Source organism: Delphinapterus leucas, chromosome 2 (genome assembly GCF_059928025.1).
Source record: "Delphinapterus leucas isolate spDelLeu-1000000601 "Yukka" chromosome 2, BTC_Dleu_Yukka2, whole genome shotgun sequence".
In the NCBI taxonomy this organism is placed as follows: domain Eukaryota; kingdom Metazoa; phylum Chordata; class Mammalia; order Artiodactyla; family Monodontidae; genus Delphinapterus; species Delphinapterus leucas.
This window is the reverse complement of record NC_143130.1, coordinates 171,034,396-171,051,033: the sequence shown is the minus strand read 5'-3', so window position 1 is coordinate 171,051,033 and position 16,638 is coordinate 171,034,396. Positions and strand designations below refer to the sequence as shown.

Here is a 16,638-nt window from a genome sequence, read left to right as displayed (position 1 = left end):
CTTGGAAAAAAAAAATCATGACAAGAGTATTTATACTACAGAAATCGACTCACACCACAAATCAGGCCTCCCCGCCAAACAGCCACTAAAGTTCTGCCAGCACTGACCATCCCTCAAGACCTGGTCCAGGGACCCCTGCTTTGTTAGTGCTCCCACTGCAGGCCCCCCACTGCCACGGCCCCATCTGGGACCTGTCCTGGTCCCCTTGGGGATGGCGAGGAGCTGCCCCAGGACACAGAGTTCAGCAGCAGAGATGAGATACAGTCCAAGTGATTGGTCCACAGAAGGGGGTGCATCCCCCGCAAGAAGGACCAAGTGGAGAGGCTCTGGGGGACCAGCTGGCACAGGCGTAACCGCAGCCTGTCCCCTGGGAGGGGAGACCAGACTCTAGGGTTTTCACGAGGGACTAAAGGCACAATGAGAAAGGCCTGGGAGGCTTAGGTGACTTGTGGGACAGGGGAGGTGAGGGGAGGGTGGTGTGTGTGAAGTGGAACCATCTAACCTGGAAGGTGAGGCGCTTCTGCCGAAAGGCAAACCACCAAAGGCTGGGCCGGCCGGCGTATCTGAGCCCGGTTTGGCCAGGGCAGGTGTAGGAAGGAGTGCTGTGCTGGGAGCCGCAGCCCTGCTGCTAAGTCGCTCTCCGGCTTTGGGCCATAGGCTCCCCTTTCGCATGGCATGGGTGATGGTAACAGGCCTCCACGAGGGGTGCTGGGAGGGCCCCTCTGGCCACTGTTCTGTGAGGGTGTGAACGTGCACAGCTCTGTTCCCAGCTTTCCTACCTTCACACCCTTCCCTCCCTGGCCACACACTCCCGAGCCCCCGCCGCATCCCCCCACTCATTCCTCACCAACCACTGCTGGCCCCGCCGTGCCAGCCCTGGGGACACACAGACCCAGTCAAGCGAGGGACGAACACCCAGGGCAGGACTCCCGCCCTGACAAGGTGAGGGAGGAGAAGGACGGCGTCAGGACTTGGAGCACAGGCCCTCTCAGCCACACACCAGCTTTAGTGGGACCTTGGGCAAGTCACTTAACCTTTCCGAAGCTCGGTTTACTCATCTGTAAAATGGGGTAACACCCTCCTGGTACTTCCCACTGGACCCCGCTTGGATGGCTCACGGGGATTTCGGACTTAGCAACATGGAGCTCCTGCTTTTTTAACTCTCAGGCCAAACCCCAGGCACCCATCCTCGACTCCTCTCTCTGCTCACACACCCCACTCCAGCCACGAGTGAATCCTGTTGGCGCCACCCCTGCAGGGCTCTGCGATCGACCTCCACCTGCTCAGGCCACCGTCACCACCCCTCCTCTGGGCTCTCCCGGATCACGTCCCCTGCTGCTCCCTGGCTGCGCGCCGCTGCATTTATCCTGCACGTAGCAGGCCGCACATCAGGCCCCTTGCTCTCTTGAACCCTCTGTGGCTCCATCTCATTCAGGCCGACATTCAAGTCCTTAAAAAGGCCCGTGAGGCCCTACCCCACCTGCCCCCCCTACCTCTCCAACCCCTACTTAAAACTGCAGCCTCTACCCCTGGACAACCTGGCCTCCTTTCCTGCCTGATTTTTCTTCCCACAACGCTTATCACCGTCTGACACATCAAGTACGCTTCGTATCCACTGTCCCTCTTTTCCTGTTAGGATGCCAGCTCCACAGGCAGGGTGTTTTGTCTCTCTCGTTTGCTGCTGCATCCCCAGGGCCCACAACACAGTCTGCATGTGGCACCCAGTTGGGCGATGGCTGCAGGAGCAAGGGGGCCCCGGACGGAAGGCAGGGTAGAAACCCGCCTCGGCGAAGGAGTTCTGGCGCCGGGGTCCACGGTTCAACTACAGGGGCTCTGTGACCTGTGGCCACTCTGCACTCTTCCCCAGGGTATGTGGGGAAGGGTGTCTGACAAGGAAGCCCGGGGTCTTCATCCAATCCTGTAAGGGCTGTGAGACCTCCAAAGGTAAGAAGCAGCTCTCAGCTCCTTGCTCCCCAGCATGGTCCGAGGCCCAGCGGCAGGGGCGGCTTCTCTGGGAGCTTGTGAGAAATGCGGAATCCCCCGCCCTAGACTTACTGGACTGGGATCTGCATCTGAATAAGACCCCAGGGGGTTTGCACAAATGCTGAAGTATGAGAAGCCTCGAGCTAAGCCAAAACCCGAGGGTCTAAGGGAGGATCTCTACGGGCAGCAGCTGCGGGACAGAGGGACCCTGGACAGCATCAACTCTGGATCCAGGCTGACCAGGTGGACCCCTGGGTTACTCAAGGTCAGCGAGATCATCCAGAACAATGGGGCAACGCTTCTTTGTGTTCTCCTTGCAGTGAGCCTTCGAGAACGCACCCAAGGCGACTTGCCTAAGCGCACTGAGACCGGAGGGGCTGAGAGTGCCCGCTAGGTCACTGTCCCTCCCCAGCTGGCCCCTTGGCAGCCCACCCAGCATCCCCTGTGCCCCACTCACTTGAGTATCTCCCTGGTCTTCCCCAGCAGAGATTCCAGGTAGGAGTAGCCCAAGGCCCGGTAGAAGCAGTTCCCATCCCCCTTGGTCTTGCGGATCGCAGTGAACCTTTTGCTGAGTTCCTGCGGGGGGCAGAGGAAATGCGGGTGTCTGCACCAACAGCACCCCCGTCGTGTCCCGTCAGGGCCGGGGCCCCTGCCTCCCCCACGTAACACCTGCTCCCTCCTCTCAGACTGGCTGCCCTTCACGGTGTCCCAGCTCTCATCCCACAAAACTAAAACTACTCAGAGTGTGTCCTGTGTCAGACACTGAGCACGAACGGGGTGGGGGTCCCACGGCCCTGCCCTCGGGAGCCTACAGTCTGAGGTGAGATGGACAGTCAGATGACCGTGACAGGAGGACAGGGGAAGCACCGGGGTGCCACGGAGCAGTGGCATCTACATCAGACTTCAGCAGTCCAGGAAGACTTCCTAGAGGAATGGCACTGAGAGGAGGTGCAGTGGCGTGCATGGTGGGGCAGTGAGGGTGGGCATGCCTGTGAGGTGGGCCAGGAGGCTGCAGAGTCGGTAGGAAGGGCCTCCCCAGCCTTCTCCAAGCAGTCTGGCCAGTCCTTCAAAGGGTTTCTTGGGAGGTGTGGCCTCCCCATGCCACCCGCTCCAGCTCTGCTCCTGGCTGTCAGCTTCCCTCTGAAACGGCCTGGAGTCCCCATGGCTGCCTCCCGGGCCTGCCTACCATCAGGGTTCTGACAGCAGAGCTGGTTTTCAAGGGGTCCCACCAGAGTGGAGCTGACAGGGCCCACCAGAGGCAGGCCGTAGGGAAGGATGCGCTCCTTGAAAACTCCATCTCAGCTCCCGAGGGGGTTCCAGGGGACACGAGAGTCAGTGTGCTGCCCAGCCTTTGCTCCTGCCCCGGCGGGAAGCCGAGAGGTGGCGAGGGGGCACCAGGGGAGCACCCAGGCTCCTTCTTGTTCTGTGACTGTCCCTGCATCCTTCCAGCAGCCCTACCCCCACTTTTTCATAGCCCGGCTGGAGTGGGCTTTCCCTCCTGAGAGATGCCCTTGCAGGGCGGTTACAAAGACGACTTTTATGAGGTCAGCCTGCCTGGTCTAAATGCCAGCTCCTCCACGCACTAGCAGTAGGGCCGTGCGCTTGCCATTTAATTTCTGTGCCTCGTTTCCCTCAGCTGTAAAACGCGGGTAATAGAAGTTCTGACCTTGCAATGTTGTACTGAGGTCTCAGGGAGAAAGGAAACACTTAGGAGACTGCCTAGCTTTTTAAAAACAAAAGTGCTATTTTTTTTTTCTCTTTGCAGCGAAAGGATTTCTCATTAAGGCAAATGCCCAACATCACAATATTCTGGGAGCCCTTTAATTTGCCCAGGAACCTGGTCCAAATGCGAAGCCTTTTTTACCTTCAAAGTGGCACCTCTTTCTCTGCTCCCAACTCCAGCCCATTTCATCTAGGCTCCCCTTCTTCTGACCCTCTGCCTTACCTGGATTTTCCTCTGGTAAATCCTGTTTTCAGGATGATCCCGAAGAATTGATAGAGTGTCACATTTTTCTGATATTAGGTTGAAAGATGCTTCACTCTGAAAGACAGAAAAAGGAGTGAAACTGTAACAATTTTCAAAAGCAGCTGTTGGGCTTTCACCAACAGAAAGCCTCTGAACTGCTGGCTGCAGGACACAGTGAATGTTACCTCCCCCCGACAGAAGCACCTGCGGGTGTGTGACTAGTATCCCAGACGCTATGGTCCCCGGCGGGCAGGGAGCCAGGGTCAGGCCCACCATACAGGGGTATCAACTTGTAACTTCCGAACTGATTCGTTTTATAGAACATAATACCTCAGTGCACAAAAATAAATTCAAAACGGTTTAAAGATTTAAATGTAAGGCCTGAAACCATTAAACTTCTCTAGAAGAAAACATAGGCAGTAGGCTGTTTGACATTGGCCTTAGTAACATTTTTTGGATATGTCTCCTCAGGCAAGGAAAACAAAAGCAGAAACAAACAAATGAGACTACATCAAACTAAAAAGCTTTTGCACAGCAAGGGAAACTTTCAACAAAAGGAAAAGGCCATCTACTGAATGGGAGAAGATATTTGCAAATAATATATCTGAACAAGGGGTTAATATCCAAAATATATAAAGAAGATATACAACTCAACATCAAAAACACAAACAACCCAATTAAAAAACGGGCAGAGGATCTGAATAGACATTTTTCCAAAGGAGACATACAGATGACCAACAGACCCATGAAAAGATTTTCAGCATCACTAATCATCAGGGAAGTGCTAATCAAAACCACAGTGAGGGGCTTCCCTGGTGGCGCAGTGGTTGAGAGTCCGCCTGCCGATGCAGGGGACACGGGTTCGTGCCCTGGTCCGGGAAGATCCCACATGCCGTGAAGCGGCTGGGCCCGTGAGCCATGGCCGCTGAGCCTGCGCGTCCGGAGCCTGTGCTCCGCAATGGGAGAGGCCACAACAGTGAGAGGCCCGCGTACTGCAAAAAAAAAAAAAAAAAAACCACAGTGAGGTATCACCTCACATCTGTCAGAAAGGCTATTATCAAAAAGACAACAAATAACAAGTATTGGTGAGGGAAAGTGAACACTTGTGCACCATTGGTGGGAATGTAAATTGGTGTAGCCATTATGGAAAACAGTATGGAGATTCCTCAGAAAAATTAAAAATAGAACTACCATATGACCCAGCAATTCCACTTCTGGGTATTTATCCAAAGAAAACAAAAGCACTAATTAGAAAAGATATATGCACCCCTATGTTCCCTGCAGCATTATTTACAATAAACCAAGATATGGAAGCAACCCAAGTGCCCATCAACAGATCAATGGATAAAGAAGATGTGGTATATATATGCAAAAGAAGATGTGGTATATATATGCAGTGGAAAATTATTCGGCCATAGAAAAAGAATGAAATACTGCCGTTTGCAGCAACATGGATGGACCTAGAGATTATCATACTAAGTGAAGTGAAAACAGAGAAAGACAAATATTACATGATATCACTTATATGTGGAATCTAAAAAAACAAACGAACAAATATAGCAGAACAGAAACAGGGTCATAGATGCACAACGCGCGATACGTATTTGTCCCCAAATGCACACACATTCACAGGAAAATGACTGTTTACCTTCTACTGGCAAATCTTACCCCATTTATCTTTAGTATAAAAATATGTCCATCCACTACAATAAGATAAAAAACGTGTAGGACTTCTTGATAAATTCCCTCACACTGATGTTCCTGGAAACCGCTGTTGTCTTTGCTCCAAAACTTGCTAATATAATAGTTGTTGCTGTTTCTGTAAAAACTGCACCACTTCTGGACTTCTTAGTAATGACCGTCTTTTCTGATTTAACACTTGTTCTAAAAGAGTAGGTCTTGCAGGTCGATCCCCAAAAGATCCTGTCCTCTGTTTGACAGTGGAGAGCGTATCACCTGCACTTTCCTCAAGTTTGACGTTTCCTGCGCCGCCAGGCTGGGCGGCCCCACCGCAGTTCAGGGCCTGGTGGCTTTTCTGCTTCTTGTACTTATCCTCGTACATCTGGTTGCGGTGCTTCTCGCACATTCACGGCTTGTGCTGCTTGGCCACCTGGCTCGGGGTCTAGCTGCAGCCCTCGTAGGTGCAGGTCTTGCTCACGCTGCCCCCGCCGCTGCCCCGTCTCCGGGCTCCACCGCTGCCGCCCTCTCCCCCAGAGTGGGTCCCCTCGTCCTCCAGATCCTCCAGACTAGCCATGCTCTCGCCTCCCCCCGGGGGGGTCTGAAGTGTCCAGCAGGTCTGCCTCGTCTTCTCCCGCCTCCCCCTCGCCATCCCCCCCGCCACTTGGCACAGGTACCGATCGGGCAGCCCGGGCGCTGCCCCCCCAGGGCCGGAGCCTGCCGCAGGGCGCCCTCGGCCACAGCCTCGTTCTGCCCTCCACGGGGGCGCGTCACAAGCAGGGTGAACTGCGAGGCCGCGGCCGGGCCGGGGGAAGGGGCGGGGGCCCCGGGGCGGAGCGCGGCCCTCGGCGACAGCCTGCACCTCCGCGCTACTGAGACCTGGCGGGGGTCCACGACCCCGACCCTTCAGCACCTGCCGGGCCCAGCTGCACTTAGCAAACCAACGGCCGGGAACCCACTAGAGGAAAAGTCCCCGGCCATCGTTTTTGACAGCTGTCACCGGGCGGCCTCTCAGCCTCCTCACTGACTAGACAGTGGCCTCCACCCAATACCGCAGTGCTTGAAAAGGAGCCTTCGGTGTTACAAACCCCTTCCCATCTGGAGAAATGGGTTGGATTTTGATGATGAGATTCTCCAGAGCTCACCACCGGAAGCAGAGAGCTGGCCCACAGAATCGTACAATGAGGCGTAAGGGACTTCTAGGCTTACGTGGTCTCCACCCTGGACAGACTCTAAACTTCTGTCTGACAATGAGCTTCTTTGGCTCTGATTCCTGTACTTGGCATCCAGGCTCTGTGACTGGGAATCGGCATTTCTGGGGGGCCTGGAAGCTCCCAGCCCTCAAAGGCTCCAAAGTCACGCGGGCCTCCCTTGCCAGCGGGCAGCTGTCAAGCCATCTGAGACCTTCCATTCACTTGATTCCCCAGGGGCCCTCACAGGGCCCGAAGCAGAGCAGGGGATGAGATGTTTGTTAAAGGAATGAATAAAAGCCATCTCCCCGGTGAAGCCTCCCTGGTTGCCCCACCTCATCTGAATCAGGCTTGGGCCCTCCCTTGAACTCATGCTTTGTTCCTTTTTCTCCCTTTCTGGTGGCCCCAAACATGCCCTCCCGAGATGTGGGACGCCCGGGCATCTTCCCAGACGAAAGCCAAACAGTGAGAAGATGAATGTTGTCCCTAAAAACAGCAGGAAAAGTATTTCTAAAAGAAGGAAGAGAGCGTGCAAATGCTTGTGGGTGGGTGAAGGGATTCTAGGTGTTGTTTCCGGAAGCTTCTATTCTGTACCCAACCTTTGTTGCAAAATTAAGTCAGTCTCAGGCTCCTTCCTCACTTCTGCTCTGACACCACAATGGCAGGCTGGCAGAGCCATCAGGAGGAATCAAATAACCATCCTGGGGCAGATGCTATGGGCTGCTTTCCCATCAGCCATTACCCATTTCTTCCCTACAAACAGGATTCCTGTTTTACTCTGGGCAATGTGATGGAAAATGCCTAGGCTAAGTCATGACAACCCTAACCTCCTCCTTACTGATTTTCCTAGCCTCCCTTGCAGCTGTGGGCAGCCAAGTGACCGGGGCTGGCCAACTGGACTCACAAAAAATCTGCTGGGGGCTTTGGGGAAGGCTTTTAGTTTGGTATGTAAAGAACAGAGACAGCACGTCCGCCTCCTCCTTCTTCCTGACTTAATACTGATGCAACGTCTGCATTCCAGTAGCCATCCTGTGACCATGAGGTTGAAAGCCAACGCATGGAGGATGGTTTGATGATCTGCTGCTACCCTAAGCCCAAGATGTATGAAATAATAACGGATGCCATTACTGTACACCAGCTGTGTGGCCAAGCTCTGGGACCGAGGCTTACATATTCCCGTTATTTCATTTAATCCCGACTGACAATTACTAAACCCACTCTACTGACAAGGTTGGGTCCCTTGTGCCAGGAAGAGGTTTGCTGCAGTTCTGCCTGACTCTGAAGCCCATGGAAATTCTACCAAGCCAAACTGCTAAGCAGACAGAGCTCAGAGTCCAGGAGCTCTAGAGGGACCAAGGCTGCTAGGCCTCAAAGGAACACTGTGTGCAGGGCAGTCTGGGGCCTTCTCACCTTCAGGCTGGGCCCCTGCAGCTCCCCCTCCATCCATTACAGGCAGAGTGCTCAGCCCCAGACCTCAGTGCCTACAGCAGGGTCCCCCAGTCTGAGGGCTGCTCATCACAGGTGGAGTGAGAGATCATTTATAGGTGATGTCTGGACATGGGGGTTAGAAGACATTGGCGACATTGGGAGCGAAAATTAATCTCTTTTCAACTTTCTTCAAACCTTCTAATTGCACCAAGGAGAAAGCAGGCTTCCAGTGTACCTTTAACTCCTTTCCAATTTGCTAGCCTCTTTTGAAGGGTGAGAAGGCCTCTGACTTGGAGCATAAAATGTTCCATTTTCATTTGCAATTTTTTTAACTTAAAACAAAACTTGTTAACTTTTTAAAAATTTTTTGGCCATGCCTCGCAGCATGCAGGATCTTCCCCGACCAGGGATCGAACCCACACCCCCTGCAGTAGAAAGCAGAGTCTTAACCACTGCACCGCCAGGGAAGTCCAAAACATTAACTTACTAACTTCATTGGCATAGTTATAAAAAGTGAACATGTTTGGACCTATTCTAAATCATGGAAGACTTACATTATTGGCATAATAAATACCAATGGCTGGTGTACAGTTAATTTTGCACTCATACGGTGTGCTCATAAAGCGAATAGCCACGGGATCCCATGAGTTTCAGAATTTAAAAATCCACCTCTGCTGACCCGAGGGTAAGGCAGGATGACAAACAGGTACTATTCAGAAACAGCACGTGTCCCCACTCGACAATGCCCATCTCACGCACTCACCCACCCGCCGTCTCCTTTCATTCCAAAGTCCCATTATTTACCTATCACCAACAAAAAGTCTTGTTTTTACCCACAGCAGACTTAAAATTACGGCTTGGGTCTTTTTAAACAATGGATGATTAAAAAGCAGCGCAGCTGTATTGAACGCTGCTCACGCTTGGAGTGGCCCCCAAAAGAGACGACAAATGGTGTGGGAGGATGCATAAAATCAGTTCTATTTGATGGGCAGTTTCTGAGAAGGTATCGCTGGGAGAGTGGAAAGGAGTATAAGGAATTAATCTTACATATGTAGAGATAAGTATTTAAGATGTTAGAAAGCCCACCATCACCAGTCAAAATGAGAATGTTAAAGGTGGGTCAGGAAGGGGAAACGGGCCTCACTCAGGGAAGCCTCCCTAGCTTTTCCACTTGCCATAGTCATATCGACTGGGCATTCGAGACAAATTTACTTAGGCTATTTAAAAGTCAACTTAAAAGAAAAATATTAAACAGCAGTTTGGGGGCAGGGGGTGGGGGGCTCTGGGTCGCTGAGAGCCAAGCTCATCACACGCAGGGTTCAAGAGACCCACTGTGAGTACCGGCCTCTGCAAGGCATTCTGTCACCTTTTCCCCCTTCATCCCTGATCGCTGTTCCCATCCTGCCATCCCCCCACCCTCTATAGGTATTCCCTATGGTACGTCTTTCAATACGTATCCGCCTTTTTAAAATTGTGCTAAAACATACATAACACAAAATATACCATCATAACCATTTTTAAGCGTGCAGTTCCGTGGCATTAAGTACATTCACATCGTTGTGCAACCACTACCGTCCTTTCCAGAACTTTTTCATCATCCCCAGCTGAAACTCTACCCATGAAACCCTAACTCCCCATTCCCTACCCCTCATCTCCACAGGGCCCGGCCCCTGGCAACCACCACTCTGCTTTCTGTCTCCATGAATGCGCCTATCCTAGGGACCTCATGTAAGTCGAATGTATGTCTTTTTTAAAATACAGAGTTGTTTTATGTATGCACGTGTTTTAAATATGCATACAAATTATTCTATAGATATCGTGGCTTTTTTTTCCTTCACTCAATACTATTTAAGATCCACCCCTCCTGACAAATGGCTCCCAGGTTGGTTGCCCTGCCCTGTGATGGAGCTGTGAGTTAGCTCCAGCGCCCCCTCGTGGTCCCAGGTGTGTTTACTGGGGCCACTGGGAGGGGTGAGTGGAGTGAGCTTCTGCTCTGGCACCTTTAAGTCCCTGCCTGGCAGCCCAGGGTGACCCAAGTCAGCCCGGGTGGTCCCCGCCCCCCTCCCCGTCGGCACGACCCTGGTCACACCCCTGCAAGAGCAGCCTCGGTATACTGGCCCACAAATCAGGTGCAATACTCTGGGTTTGACCTTGGCTGACTCTAATTGGTGGTTTGTTTTTTTAAATCATGGCCCCAAATTTCCAGGATGTTATGGAAAAAGGACAAGCCTCGCCTGACAACGTCCTGTCAGACCTAATCAGGTTACCTAATCCTAAAGGATTTTAGCCTTAAACTGCTGGTTTGCAAATAGATGCTAATTAACTAAGTCAGGCAGAGAGCACCTCTGCTTGGAAACAGCTTTGAGCTATTGAGTCGAGGAAGATATTTCAAAGTGAGAGAATGTTTCTCCCATCATCAGAGCCAGCACGTAACCACCTACAATAGTGCTGCTGACCCCGCGCTCGATCCCCATCTCTCATCCATATACCCCGCCCCTCCCCCCCGCCATCCATATACCCCGCCCCTCCCCCCCCCCCCCCCCCCCCCGCCATCCATATACCCCAATCCATGGATTCTGCCCCACTGGTGTGGCAGCTGAAGCCCTGAAAGCTTCCGGTAAGGAAGTGACCAAGCAGAGCCAGAGTGAGGTCCCATTGCCAGGGCAATGCAGGAGCTCCCACCCCACAAGCTGCTGCGCCCCCTGCCCACGGGAACCCCGCGTACACAGCACTGTGCGAGCATCTCCAGGGACCCCCAGCAGACGGTGGGGTGGCAGGGAGCTGCAGGGTGGGGAGGGCCACGCTGCAAGGACTGGGCCCTGGCCGCTTAGTCCTGCAGGCCGTAAAGGTCTGACCCATGACATGACCTGTGACCCAAACCAAACCCCTGCCCCTCCCGTGAGTTCTCCGTGGGCCCCTCTTGGAACAGATACAGTTCACTTCAGAGTCTGAATCCAGCTTCTCTGAGCTCTCACGAGAGGCGAAACAACAGGAGAATGAAGCTCCACAAGGACAGGGTCCTTTGTCACTTTTATCACAGTACTCCAAGTGCCTGGAACAGCAGCGGGCCCCCGGAAGGCACTAAGTAACCACTTGTTGAATGACTTAAGTTACCTTTGCCGGGAGGTCACCGTATGCCAGGCGCTGGGGATGATCTCACTTAGGCCTCGCAGTAGCTCTGTTTTACAAATGGAAACTGAAGCCCAGAAAGGTCAAGCTCTTTGCCCGAGGTCACACAGTGAGGCAATCCAGGGAGAAACTTCGATGCTGGTCACCCAGCACATCAAAGGTATTCAACAGACCTGGGTGCCTTTCTGCCCCAACTCTCCACAAAGAGAACCCACCTGGCCCTCGTGGGCCCTATCATCACTTCCTGATGGCTCCTTAGCAGCCCGGCCTTGGGCTCATGCCTCTGCCTACAAACCCCCCATAACGTACGCTTAGGTGCCTCTGTGTGCACCCCCAGCCAAGGCTCTGAGGTGCTGGTGGGCCTCTCCTGGGCCCACGCTGGGCCCCGGCGGGCAAGGCCAGCCGTTAGCCTGCTGGACCTCCCTCTGAGGCTGCTCTGCTGGTGTGCTGACCCCGGGCCATGAGTCAGCCTGGTGAACCAGGCCCAGCCCCGAGAAGCCACAACGCACCACGTGGCCTGACCTCAAGCTACCAACTGCTCCATGGCAGAGGCCAGAGCCTGCAGCCTCACCACCAGAGGGCCAGGGCCTAGAACTCAGCCAACCACCTCCCCTCAGAAGGTCCCTGTCACTTCTAGAGGTGCCCCGTGGCTCCAAACCTGGCCTTGCCTGCTTGGGGCTGGGGTCTCCACAGGGGGCTGTTTGCAGGGGCTGGAAGGAAATGGCTTTTTAAATGTCTCCTTCAGGGTATGATGTATAATATACCGACATACGGGATAATTAAACATTTTTATTGATGAGTGATCAAAAACATTTGGAGCCCAAGATTCAGGGGAGACCTAGTGTCCTGAATTGCTTCCTATTGCTGCTGTACAAACAGCAACTAGTACAAACTCAGTGATTTAAAACAAGGTTTATTATCTTACATTTCACGGGGAGAAGCCACTCCCTTACCTTTTTCGGTTTCTAGAAGCTGCCTGCATTTCTTCATGATCCCTTCCTCCCACTGTCACGTCTCCTCACTCCCAGACTCCTGCCTCTTCCTTATAAGGACCCTTGTGATTACATCATTGGGCCCACCTGGGTACCCCAGGGTACTCTGCCCATTTCAGGACCCTTAATTCATCACAACTGCAAAGCCCCTGTTGCCACGTGAGGTACCCTAGTCACAGGTTCTGGGGATTAGGATGTGGGTGTCTTCGGGGCACTGTAACTCAGGCTACCACCCACATTCCCCCATCTCTGCAGTTCAGTTCAGGAAACAGAGAAGACTCTGCATCTGGACCCCTACCCGCCTTGGGTCACAGTTATTGGCTGGCCTTGCAGAGACCCCGAATTCAGATGCTGGCCCTCTCTCATTTGACCCTGGACTCATAGCATCCTCCTAATGGACACTCAGATCTCCCGCCCTGACTTCTCCCTAGAGCTCCGGCCTCAAACAACACCAGCCACCAGGATGTCTGACCAAGATCCCAGAATTACTGTGCCCCTAACTGCTTTCTCTCTCCACCCCTGCATCCCCTCCAGGTGTCACCAGATCCTCAAAAGCCCCTCCATCCAGACAGAGCTCATGCCAAAGACCGGGGAGGCCTCTTCTACTCCTCCCCCTTCTTCCCTCAGCTCAGCTCCTGTGTCCGGCCAGAGCTGCCACCATCTGCCCCCAGGGAGGCTGCACCACGTGTCTGCCCAACTGACCTCCTGGCTCCCACTCCCAGCCCCCAGCCCCACCATCCTCCACAGTAGCCAGCACAGGCTCCTACCATGGGAAGCAGATGAAGACATGCCCTTTCCCAGTTCCCTCCAGTGGCTTCCTTCACATGGGAGAAGACTCAACCTCTGGATGACAACCACCCAGGTCCTACCCCATCCGGCCTTGCTCCCCTCACTCTCGTGAGCTCCAGTCACAGTGACCCTCCTTGTGTTCCCCCAAGACACCTCAGGGCCTTTGCACATGCTGTGCCTCTGCATGGAATGACTCTCTGCCTCTTTACATGACTCAGATGACGCAACCTCCTTCCCTGACCACCCTGTGAAAGTTGCCCCTTCCCCACCCCTACTGCCTTGACTTGTTTTATGTCTTTAGAGCTCTCTGACATGTAGGTTCACTCGTTTACTTGCATGCTGTCTGTCACCCTCCACGAGAACGTCAACTCCATGAGGGCAGGGACTTTGCCTGCCTGTCATGACTAGATTCCCCAGTGCCTGCCACACAATAATGCCCCCAAAATGCATAACGAGCAGATGAGTGAACAGATGTATGTGCTGGTCTCCGACTCCAGCCTGGCCACTTCCAACCCTCTGTCCACTCCATTGCCAGAAGGCATCCAAAGCAACCATCTCTTATTTGTCAAAAATATGTTATGGTCCTCGCCCCTCCCCAGCCACACCTGCAGAATAAAGTCCAAACCCCACAGTGCAGCATGCGAAGCCCTTCATGGCACATTCTGACCCCACCTGCTTTTCTAAACTCATCTCTCCTCCCTCCCCCAAGCTCCCTGCATCCATACAGACCGCTCACCTTTCCCAGCATATCCCACTCTTAACCATGTTTACAGGCCTGTAAGCACACTGTCCCACCCTGACCGGAATACACTCTTCCCCAAATCCTTCCTGAAAACTCCTATACATCCTTCAATACCCCATTCAAAAGACTCCTTTGTGAAGCCTTCCTCAACACTCCCCACTCCCTCAGGGTGCATGGCTCCCTGCTGTGCTCCCCAAGCCCATGGTCAGGCCTCTTAGGTCATGACCGGTAGCTCAAGAATTGCTTGTGCCCAGCTCTGCCTTGTCCAACAGGCAGTGAGCTCCTAAGAGTGGGCAAGCCCCTTGTCTTTCTCATCAGTGCCCAGCATGGGGCTGGACTAGGGTACCTACTGGGGCTTGTTTGACAAACCAAAGAACAAAGCACAGAAGGGCCCTGTGGTTTTGCTATTCACATCCGACCCTCATTCTTCACTGAATGTTAAATGCCCTTTGAGTGAGCATGAGACCCCTCACTAGCTACAACCTCTGCCAGTGGCAGCCCCAGGCTTTGTCCTCACCCTGGCCCCTGCATTCCCAAGGGGTTCTGTGTCTTCTCCCTGGGACCCTTCATCAAGCTTAGCCCAGTGACTTTGAAACGAACACAGAAAGAAAACACCGTATTCTCCAAAGACATTCTCCTCTGCCCACCACACACACACTCACCACCATCTACACCACACAGACTCAGAAAACCACCAAAGGGCCCAGCACGGTACCTGCCATACAGTAGGTGCTCAATAAGTGCTGGGTGAACAGAAGAGAACACACCCTGCACTGCCTCTGCCGCCCCCACCCTCCCAGGATTCCCCGGCAGACGTCCTATTTTGTGAGTTAACAACTTCATCCCTCTCCAAGGCAGCCACGCCACCCCTCACAGGCTGAGGGCTGATGCTCTGACTCCATCTGCCCTCTGACTTCCGGTCTTGTGAGTCCAGGGCAGACGTGAGGATGGAGTCAGAGGCCTTACTGTGCAGCACGAAGGCCAGAAGTTCAGGTCCCAGCCCTCACCACCCCTGCCATGCTCTCAGCTACCCAGTGGTGGCTGGAAGCCCCGTCAGCCTCGGCTCCAGGGTGGCTAAACCCATTATTACCTCAGCTCTGGCCACTCCCTGGCGGGCGATGCAGAAACACCTGGGTCCCCTTCCAGGAGCAGCAGAGCCAGGTAAACCCTTAGGTACTGGGTAGAAGCAGGAAGCTGGTGCTTCCAGATGCCCCAGAAGCCCTCAGCCACACCCAGCAGCAGGCTGGTTTGTCTAGGACAGGCCAGCGCAGATGACCTGGCTGCCCACACCACAGTCAGAATGTGTCAGACCGTGACCAGTTTCTGACCTGTGCCCCAAGCCAGCGGCAGCCTGCAGTGGTGACCCATTCCTCTGCCCAGACATGGGAGGGAGGAGGCCGAGCACGAAAAGCCAGGCACCCGTGCATGCGCATTTCCAGGACCCTGTTTTCACAGGGAAAGCCGTGCCCAATTATCTGAGCCAACTGATCCACTCGCATCACCTCACGTGGTGCTCACAGCAGCCCAGTATACAGACGTGAAAAATAGTGCCGGGGATGGGAAGCGACCAACCAAAGCCTCTTGGCCTTCCAAGGGATGGAGGTGAGATTTGAACTCAGGGCTGTGTGACCACAAGCCAGGCCACCAGTCCTTATACTCTACAAGCTCCCTGGAGCAGGGGGGCTCAGAGTTGAAGAGTTTTAGGCACTCATCACACCCAGTCCTCTGCAGAGTTCCTGTCCCCCGCCTCCCCTTGCCCCCAAGATGGACTGATGTAGTAATACAAAGAGCACCGGACTGGGAGTCCAGAGGCTTGGGTTCAGGTCCAAGTCTACCACGATCAGTCCCGGCCCCCTCCCTGTCTGGACCTCAGTGGCCCCAGCTGACCAAGACCCGGTTGGCCTGGCTCAGAGGGTCTCTAGGGCCCTTTCTGCCTTCTGAATCAGGGGTTCCTCTAGTCTTTGCTTTGCCGGGACCCCTAATTCACGTGTCTCACAACCTGAGACAGCCCCTCCACGTGGGTTCTAACTCCAAAGACCTTCTGTTGACGTGTAGGTCAGAGAGGATGTCCGGACACCCTTGCACTCCCCAGGTCCACTCTTGGGGCTTGGGAGTGGGAGGTCTCTCATGGCTGAGCCCTCGGATGGGTGGGGTCGTGAGCTGCCGACTGGAGGTCTACTTAACAAAAGGGAAGCGACCCTTAGCTCTGGAGCCTCCGGGTGCCCACCGTCGAGCGGCACTCGGGGACAGCCGGGACGAACGCGCCGGGGCGGGAGGCCTGGGAGCCGGGCTGGGTCTCCGTCGCTGGCCGTCCACGGGGGCCTTCCAAGGAAGGACTGGGCCCCCGGTATTCCTGGGGTGTCCGAACGCGTCGGGTCTGACGGCGGCGGCCGAGCCTCGCGCCCGACCCCCAGTCCCGCGAGTGCACATGCACCCAGGCGGCGACCCCGCCTACCGAGCCCCCCTTCCCACTCCTCCTTCCCCGCTTCCCCGTTACGACCACTGACCATAGTGACCGGAGCCGTCGGGCCAGGTCCCGCCCCAGAGAGGAGGGATCGGTGCGGGAGGGCGCCCCGGGAACCACTGGCTGGCTCCGCCGTTGCGTCGGGCGGCGGGGGCCCCGAAGGCGTGGGGGCGAGCGGAGAGTACACCCGACCGCTCCGCAAACCAGAGGTTAGACCACCACTGTGTCCCAGCAAGACACACGCCCCTCGATTGACGTCTGAGGCGGACAATCAGAAG

The 16,638-nt window shown here is 54.4% G+C and overlaps 1 protein-coding gene and 1 pseudogene across 1 annotated transcript in view; both read right to left on the bottom strand.

Moving 5' to 3' along the window:
* Positions 1–16,638, bottom strand: part of OTUB2 (OTU deubiquitinase, ubiquitin aldehyde binding 2) — a 24,771-nt gene extending 8,133 nt beyond the window's left edge. The window contains exons 1-3 of the mRNA XM_022576201.3: positions 16,404–16,638; positions 3,929–4,024; positions 2,441–2,559 (exon numbers count right to left, since the gene is read on the bottom strand). Of these exons, the coding sequence (XP_022431909.1) occupies positions 2,441–2,559; positions 3,929–4,024; positions 16,404–16,406 (218 nt within the window). The 5' untranslated portion in view covers positions 16,407–16,638. The remainder of the gene's footprint in view (positions 1–2,440; positions 2,560–3,928; positions 4,025–16,403) is intronic.
* Positions 4,031–16,326, bottom strand: LOC149750355 (regulatory factor X-associated protein pseudogene; annotated as a pseudogene).